This window comes from Nerophis lumbriciformis, linkage group LG34 (assembly GCF_033978685.3).
Source record: "Nerophis lumbriciformis linkage group LG34, RoL_Nlum_v2.1, whole genome shotgun sequence".
NCBI lineage: Eukaryota > Metazoa > Chordata > Actinopteri > Syngnathiformes > Syngnathidae > Nerophis > Nerophis lumbriciformis.
This window is the reverse complement of record NC_084581.2, coordinates 17,087,832-17,096,961: the sequence shown is the minus strand read 5'-3', so window position 1 is coordinate 17,096,961 and position 9,130 is coordinate 17,087,832. Positions and strand designations below refer to the sequence as shown.

The 9,130-nt window shown below is 41.7% G+C and overlaps 1 protein-coding gene across 7 annotated transcripts in view; it reads right to left on the bottom strand.

Moving 5' to 3' along the window:
• Positions 1 to 971: 971 nt before the first annotated feature.
• Positions 972 to 9,130, bottom strand: part of map7b (microtubule-associated protein 7b) — a 55,595-nt gene continuing 47,436 nt past the window's right edge. For 3 of the 7 annotated variants that reach the window (XM_061929681.2, XM_061929678.2, XM_061929680.2), the window contains 6 exons: positions 8,269 to 8,373; positions 8,136 to 8,186; positions 7,920 to 7,953; positions 7,694 to 7,808; positions 7,412 to 7,593; positions 973 to 2,995 (listed from right to left, as the gene is read on the bottom strand). In XM_061929681.2, the coding sequence (XP_061785665.2) occupies positions 2,985 to 2,995; positions 7,412 to 7,593; positions 7,694 to 7,808; positions 7,920 to 7,953; positions 8,136 to 8,186; positions 8,269 to 8,373 (498 nt within the window). In that variant the 3' untranslated portion in view covers positions 973 to 2,984. Of the gene's footprint in view, positions 2,996 to 7,411; positions 7,594 to 7,693; positions 7,809 to 7,919; positions 7,954 to 8,135; positions 8,187 to 8,268; positions 8,374 to 9,130 lie in introns of all 7 variants that reach the window. The other 4 variants (XM_061929677.2, XM_061929679.2, XM_061929682.2 and 1 more) reach the window with 2 other exon arrangements.

Sequence of the window (9,130 nt, the reverse complement as noted above, 5' to 3'; positions counted from 1 at the left end):
GCCTTTCCCACTGCCTTGCTGACCAGCATATCTGGTGCACAGCCTCATAACTGAGGATGAACCTACACCCAGACTTTGCACAAGGTAAAAGCCCCACACAGTCTTCAATGAGATGTTCAAACTGCTCACTTACAGCTGGAATAGGCTGCAACGGAGCAGGCTTTACAGTATTTTCGTATTTGGCCTTCCTGTCAATTGACGTTCCTGACGAGTCTACATAAGTAGATGCTTTATGCGAAGCCCAAAACATGATGGGTTTTCTTAACACCAAAGTGTTTACTTTAATCATGAGCTATCATTATGACCTGCGGACAAAACTTAACCACAAGTTGAAAAAGATAGTCATCACAAAGACAGACCAATCGTCTTCACACATTCAGTGTACAAACTCATAACCACATGCTGCACCACTTCAGTAGCAGACAACACAATCAAAACATTCTTTCAGAGACGTGTCACTCCGCTGCTCATATTCTAAATCCTGCGGCGGCACGGACAAAGGAAAATCAGTCAAAGATGGAACTTCCAAATATCCAGGCACTGGTTCTGGACAAACCCTCTGGCCTTAACTTAGCAATTGCTCGGGTGGCCACACAGGCTGACCAGGCTTCTGATGATGCAGTAACTTTTAAAAAGCGATCTGTTGCTCCAACAGTTATCAGTTTACAAAGGCTGACGTTGCAATAGAAAGTGCAGACAACCAGCGTTATTAAGGTCTCTGGCAAACAATGTGTGTTTGTCCGTCAAATCTTGTCACAGGACCCAAAAACGCTGTTGGTACGCCTCTGAAACAAGATCATAGGCTTTAAGCTCAAAGGCTTTTTTTTTTTTTTTTTACTGTAGCTGAAGCCGTCTTCCGTTGGTAAAGACAAATAAGCTTCTTGGGCTTTCCCCTACGGACGCACTGAAGCATCAATGCAATAGGATCACCTCTAGCTGAAGACTCCCTTTCAAACTGAAGTTAATTAATTAACTCATTATGTTCTACATGTGGTGAATGTTTTTATTCAACTTGAAGAAAGCGAACCACCAGGTTTAAATAAATAATGGTTGAGCCCATATTAAATTAAGGAGCCTTAGTTGGACTGGAATTAGCACTCTCACGAGAAGAAGCAATAAAACCAGGCTTCGGAATGCAAAAGTTATAGCTCTATCCTGGAGGAGAGATTCCATGCTTATCTTAACGTCAACCTACAAGTTATGGTATACATCTGATGTCTTCCCACTCACTTACACATGAACATCTCCTTACATGGTCAGGTTGTACTATCCTGAATTAACACACACCCAGACAGAGAAAGAAGGAATATAAGAAGGTGGTTTGGCTTCGAAAAGTGAGGAGTCCTTCAGTTTTTACCGGAGCTCCTCCAGGTACTGCAGACCTGTATAATGACACTCGCTTGTAATAAAACAACTTTTTGTTCAGCAAAGCGTCTCCAACGTGTCTTTTGATCCAGCCGCACTGCCGCGTTGCCCTCCTGCCACAGAGGGGGTGACAAGGCCAGAAATACACATCAAAACAAAACAAAAAATGCTCATTGAATGATGGCAACAACCTCAAGTTACGTCAAAATGACATTTCTTTTTAAAATTCCAATCAGTCTTTCATTTTCTCAACATCAACAATTAGTTAGTTTTGCTGCTCAAATTTTAAACCTTACTTGAAGAAGAATCAATGTGTTCAATTAAACCCAACTCGAGCAATTTCGCTTATACTGCAGCTTTTAGTCGCCTGTGACCAATCCCGGTTACGGAACAACACTCAGCAGTTGAGAGCAGTCGCTCTTTAGTGTAGGCATCCAAGGCTTCCTGAGAAGTAGCAACAACACACTCAACTACAATATTTGCAAATTGGCGACCAGCTAAACACAAAACAAAAGCCCAGACTGAGGACTAACCCCCAAATGGTTTGGAGTGTTCCCTGCAAACTAAAAAAAAAAAAAAGAGTGTAAAATGAAGGTAACATAATTAGTCATTCAACCAACACCAGCATGGAGCAGACAAGCGCTTGGGGAGAAGAGAGAAAACTGGATGGTATTATTTCCTGAGCGCGTCCTGCCAGGTGCTTCAAATTTGGGTGAATCAAATATTATTACATCTGAATAATATTTTGAAATCAAAGCTCAGAAGGAGCACACACCCACATCCCCTAGGAGCGTCTACTAGCCGCCACAACTCTAATGCACTTTACGTCTTTTAACTGGGACTTGTAAATACGTGCACATTCCCCCCATTTTAGCTTCTCTCCACTGGCTTCAATTCATTTTTAAAGGATGTATTTTTTTAAATGCCTAAATGGACTGGCCCTGCCCTACCTGTCTGTTTTTAAATCTCTTTGGCACTTTTAAAGTTATTTTTATCCTTACTCATATGGTATTGTATTTGGTTGTAGATTCGTTTTTTTATTGTTTCCATTTTATTTTGGCTTTTTTTTTGTTGTTTTATTCAAGTTTTTATGTTTTAAATGTTTAGGTGTGTTTCAGCTGTTTCTTGTTGCCTTTTAATAATTAATCTGTAGAGGATTTGGTCCACTGTTTTTTAAAGTGCTGTACAAATATAGTTGGATTGGATAAATGAGAAATGTCCAGTGACAGTCCTGACCTTGCTGTCGCTGATCAGAGTGTCTTAAGCAAAAGAAAGACAAAAAAAAACAACACCTCAAGTTTTCACAATTAAAGACTTTACAGCTCATCTGGCAGTTATTTCAGAATGAGGGAGAAAAGAAAACATCTAGCCACAATCATCTCATGTGAGCAGAAGCATTCCTCTCCTGAGATGTTTAATGGGGTCGATCTTTAGAGTCACCATCCTTGGGGGGGGAAACAAAACGGGTGCTTGCTGTTGTGTCTCTTTGCAGGCCGGGGTCAGCAATGGCGGAAAAAGAGCCCGTCTAGAAACTCTTGATTCCACATAATTCTCCGCAAACAAACAGTCTTTCTTCCTGGCTCTCAGCAGCTGGATCACGTTGTCGTCCCACGACACCATCAGGCCACGTCTAAGGATAGAGGGAATAAAGACATAAATTAGATGCTATTCTCTTCCGTCCACTAGAGGGAGATAAACCCCTACGCTATGAAAGTAGAACAGTATTTCTACACCTTTTTCAGAGATGGCCTTCTTCCACGCCAAACCCATCCAAGCATACAATTGCAGAGCTTGTTTATGAACTGGGAAAATGGCCTTCTGCTAAATGTTGCCACCAAGTTGGAATCAAATCAAATCAAATCAACTTTATTTATAGAGCACATTTAAAATTTACCACAGGGGTAGCCAAAGTGCTGTACAATGAACAGGTTAAAAGATAAAACGAGTACCGAGCAAACACAACACAACACAAACAGAACACGATAAAAAAATAAATAATTAAAATAGAATTAATAAAAACATAAAAACATAAAAACAGGATCACAGCAGGTGTATTATGGGGCGCCATTGCAGGATGGATATCACTCAGTGTTAAAAGCCATGGAATAAAAGTATGTTTTTAAGAGAGATTTAAAAACAGGAAGAGAGGAGGCTTGTCTAACACTCAGGGGTAGGTCGTTCCAGAGCTTGGGAGCAGCAACGGCGAAAGCTCTGTCACCTCTAAGCTTCAGCCTTGTGTCAGGGACCGTCAACAGCAGCTGATCGGCTGATCTTAAGGATCGGGTGGGGCAGTAAGGCTGAAGGAGGTCGGAGAGATAGGTTGCCGCGAGGTTGTTTAGACATTTAAAAACAAATAAAAGGAGTTTAAAATGTATTCGGTATCGCACAGGGAGCCAGTGAAGGGACGCTAAAATAGGGGTGATGTGCTCACGTCTGCGGGTCTGTGTTAGCAGACGAGCAGCAGAGTTCTGCACGAGCTGCAGGCGGGCGAGGGAGGCCTGGCTAATGCCAACATACAAGGCATTGCAGTAGTCAAGACGAGTCGAGATAAAAGCGTGGATTAATTTCTCAAGATCATGTCTTGATAGAAGCGGTTTCACTTTCGCTATTTGGCGTAATTGATAAAAGCTTTTTTGAACGACGCTGCTGATTTGTTTTTCGAATTTAAAATCTGAGTCAAACTTTACCCCCAGGTTTGTGACACAGTCGCTGAGATACGGGGTCAGAGTGCCGAGGTCAACGTTGGGGGAGGGAGAGCGACTTGGACCGAACAACATAACTTCTGTTTTATCTTCATTTAGGCTCAGGAAGTTAGCTGAAAGCCAGACTTTGATGTCGTGCAGGCAGTCAATAAGACGTTGAACCGTGTTATTTTGTGCCATGGGAAAATAAATCTGGCAATCATCGGCATAAAAATGAAATGCAATACTGTACTTCCTAAAAATAGAACCAAGGGGGAGAACGTAAAGCGCAAATAAAATTGGGGCAAGGATTGAGCCCTGGGGGACCCCATGTGGTAAAGGAGCTGTGGACGACATAAAACTGTCTACTTTTACACAAAAACTCCTAAGGGTAAAATTGTCCAAAATGTCTCGGTAAGGTGAATTAGTTAAGATGAAGAAGTCTATAATAACCTCCGAAGTGTTTGCCACAGGACTGTAATCTATATGTGGCAGTGAGTGGGGGCAGCTGCATGACATCATTGTCAAATTTGTGTCATTTGTATCGACCCTGTGAGAGAGGCAAAAAGCGGGCGAAAAAAAATTAAAAGCCAGACAAATATCTTTAATACTAATGAATGTCCTTCCGTCACTCCTTTTTGTGTTCTTTTTTTTCCTTCTATGTCACAGGTAAGACGGAGTGCTTTTAAACGAGAGCGCCACATGCGCACAGATTAAACCCTGCAGCTTGTTGAGAAAAGCGGTATGTGCTAAATAAGCAGTTGGGATAGGCTCCAGCAAATCCTGTGAGCCCGAAAGGGACAAGGTGTAGAAAATGGATGGATGGAAGTTGGCAATTCTGAGCCCTCCTGCTGCTGCTTCTTGTTCTCAACGTAGATTAGGTGGGTGCGAGTAGGGATGGGTAACGTTCACATTTAAACCGATACGGTATCAATTCCCAATACCTTGGAATCGATACTGGTATTCAACGGTACTAATTTTTGTTACTTTTGTGTGTGTTATTGAATGTTAATTGTTTTTAATGATACAATATATTATTTAATGCAACGACTAACAATGAGCTGTTTATAATAACAACTGCTGTCCAATTGTTATATCTTGTTTTATTATAACATTTTTGAGTCTCAATTACAGTTGCAAGTCCAAGACGTAAAATGGCAGTAGTGTATAGTTTATGAAGGGTTGGCTACTCACTTTAGTCTTTGCTCTCTAGTCTTTTATTACAAACCTCGTCTCCATATGAGTTGGGAAATAGTGTTAGATGTAAATATAAACGGAATACAATGATTTGCAAATCATTTTCAACCCATATTCAGTTGAATATGCTACAAAGACAACATATTTGATGTTCAAACTCATAAACTTTTTTTTTTGCAAATAATCATTAACTTTTGAATTTGATGCCAGCAACACGTGACAAAGAATTTTGGAAAGGTGGCAATAAATACTGATAAAGTTGAGGAATGCTCATCAAACACCACAGGTGAACAGGCAAATTGGGAACAGGTGGGTGCCATGATTGGGTATAAAAGTAAATTCCATGAAATGCTCAGTCATTCACAAACAAGGATGGGGCGAGGGTCACCACTTTGTCAACAAATGCGTGAGCAAATTGTTGAACAGTTTAAGAAAAACCTTTCTCAACCAGCTATTGCAAGGAATTTAGGGATTTCACCATCTACGGTCCGTAATATCATCAAAGGGTTCAGAGAATCTGGAGAAATCACTGCACGTAAGCAGCTAAGCCCGTGACCTTCGATCCCTCAGGCTGTACTGCATCCACAAGCGACATCAGTGTGTAAGAGATATCACCACATGGGCTCAGGAACACTTCAGAAACCCACTGTCAGTAACTATAGTTGGTCGCTACATCTGTAAGTGCAAGTTAAAACTCTCCTATGCAAGGCGAAAACTGTTTATCAACAACACCCAGAAACGCCGTCGGCTTCGCTGGGCCTAAGCTCATCTAAGATGGACTGATACAAAGTGGAAAAGTGTTCTGTGGTGTGACGAGTCCACATTTCAAATTGTTTTTGGAAACTGTGGACGTCGTGTCCTCCGGACCAAAGAGGAAAAGAACCATCCGGATTGTTATAGGCGCAAAGTTGAAAAGCCAGCATCTGTGATGGTATGGGGGTGTATTAGTGCCCAAAACATGGGTAACTTACACATCTGTGAAGGCGCCATTAATGCTGAAAGGTACATACAGGTTTTGGAGCAACATATGTTGCCTTCCAAGCAACGTTACCATGGACGCCCCTGCTTATTTCAGCAAGACAATGCCAAGCCACGTGTTACATCAACGTGGCTTCATAGTAAAAGAGTGCGGGTACTAGACTGGCCTGCCTGTAGTCCAGACCTGTCTCCCATTGAAAATGTGTGGCATATTATGAAGCCTAACATACCACAACGGAGACCCCGGACTGTTGAACAACTTAAGCTGTACATCAAGCAAGAATGGAAAAGAATTCCACCTGAGAATCTTAAAAAATGTGTCTCCTCAGTCCCCAAACGTTTACTGAGTGAAAGGCCATGTAACACAGTGGTGAACATGCCCTTTCCCAACTACTTTGGCACGTGTTGCAGCCATGAAATTCTAAGTTAATTATTATTTGCAAAAAAAAAAAATAAAGTTTATGAGTTTGAACATCAAATATCTTGTCTTTGTAGTGCATTCAATTGAATATGGGTTGAAAAGGATTTGCAAATCATTGTATTCTGTTTATATTTACATCTAACACATCTTCCCAACTCATATGGAAACGGGGTTTGTACAGTATTGCACTTATTATGCACCAGCTGCTTGATTGTAACATGCATCATAGTTGTAGTTTTTATTGACAAATTTGGAGGTGTTGTAATCGCCATGTAAGATCGCTAATGCTAATCAATAGCATGTCAATAGCAAAGCCGATGTATGATAGCATCAAGCTAACGCATTTAACATACATTGGATTGTTTTTTGAGTCAATTACTCTGTTGGCATTGAACATATCAACATTGCCTAGAGGTAGTTTGGCTAACTCCGCTCTCAGTGCTGCTGGAGTGATCGCCAAAGTGCAAAGAGTTGGGAACTGGGAGTTACGTCACACACATCCCAGGTACAGTTGAATTTTGATTTAACGTGAATCTGTGCCCGATAGGACCGGACGGATGTAGTTGGTGCCAAAAAAAGGACCAGATTTGTTAACTGTCCCTAACTATGCGTTATGTTAATAAACTGAGGTACAGAGTTGTATTCACAATGCAGTCCCATTATAATGTGTTTATGGATGAAACGGTAGCACCAAATCTTTTTTTGGCCGCCAAAAAAAAATCAATGTATGGAAAATACTGAGCTCATTGATGATTTAATGAACACTAACCTGCTCCCTCCTGGGCCGAAATATCGTCCACAACAATCAGAGGCTTCGGAAGGCCGTTCTCCCGGAATGCCATGACCTCTCCTTGCTGCTGCTGATCCTCCTCCATCTCGTCTATACTCGGAGGAGGAGTCAACCTGGAATGCGAAGGCGGTTCAATCACCTCCTCAATCTCACCGTTCTCCCTGAGACATGAAGGCGGCGACCAGGAGAAGGAAAAACAAAGTATATTTTAGCAGACGACAAAGACAGTGTTCACTGGCATTAACGTGGACGTGTGTGCACCTCTGCAGAGGAGGTGTGGAAGGGCTGCTGTTGGGGTCAGGTGGGCATCCGTTGCCGTTGCCATGAAGGGAGGTAGGCGGTGTTCCTTCAGATGGGCCGGGAGAGGCAGCGGCCACTAATGGTGAGAGGAGGGAAAAAACCTAATATAAATGTATGACACTAATCTGGGCTGTTTTTTAATGTTGTATGAGTGATACAAAGATTGTGTTGTGTTGTGTTGTGTTACCTGTGCTGTCACTGTTCTTGCTGGGCGTGACTTTCTAGAGACAGAAAATAAAATAATATATTTAGTCATTAGTACCAATGCCAAACATGTTTTATTACCAAAAAGGCCCCACTTTTTTTATTAGTGCCACCTACCTGGCTGGTGTGGAACAGTGTCACCACATCAAACAAGTCAGAGTGACATATTTAGGATGGTTCACGGCAGTGTCACACTTACCTTCTCTGTCGTGTCTGACCGTCTCGTCCTCCTCATGATCTCGTCCAGACGCTAGTAATATCAGGGGGAAAAAGCAGCTATTAGGGGTGCACGTCAATCAAAATGATATGGTAAACATGTGAGGATGAGGCACCTTCTTTCTTTCTAGCCGCTCGGCCTCCTCCTTCTGAAAGTGTTTGTCTCTTTCCTGCCTCAGTTTCTCCGCCTCCTCTTTCTGCCGAGACTCCTCCTCCTCTCTCTGATAAAGAGGTGTAGTTTGATTAATGTTGCGGTTTTTAGTGTGAAGTTTTAGGCCATGTCCACACGAACACAGAGAGTTTCACAACACATATTTGGAGTTAAAACAATCTCCATCCACACAAGTGTGGTTTCGAAACTGTCTATGTCCACACACAAACGTATACACCTGCTGTCATGCACATTTTGTCCAATCAGAGGCCTGAAAAAAGCAGTAATAGCTGACTTGGTGGCATTACACCTCTATTATGTTTATATTGATATACTAGACGTACAATGACATGTACACTATCTTTAAAACCAGCCTGCACCTACACAGAATCCTGGGAACATTATTAAAGAGCGAATGCACGCCTGTGCTGCTGAAACCCAACACTCATAGAATTATAACATGTTTAGCAACATGGTGATGTATTACATGTGCTGTGAAGTGTACATTATTTCTAAAATCAGCACGCACTAACGAACCAAGGAAACCCTTTTGCATGTTTAAGTATCTATATACACCACACGGACGTGCGTGTGCCGCTGCAAAACTCTCATGGAATTATAAAGCATTTAATCATGGATATAGTGATATAGTACATTTGCAATGAAGTGTGTATTGTCTTTACATCAGTACACACTACAAGGAGGACGCTTCATCATGTTTTTTTTTTAGTTGCTTGGTCGCTTTTTACACGCAAGACCAAAAAATGGAAGCAAGACACAAGTTAACTTCATGATTTGTCGTTAAACAAGGACTAAAAACATAAGAT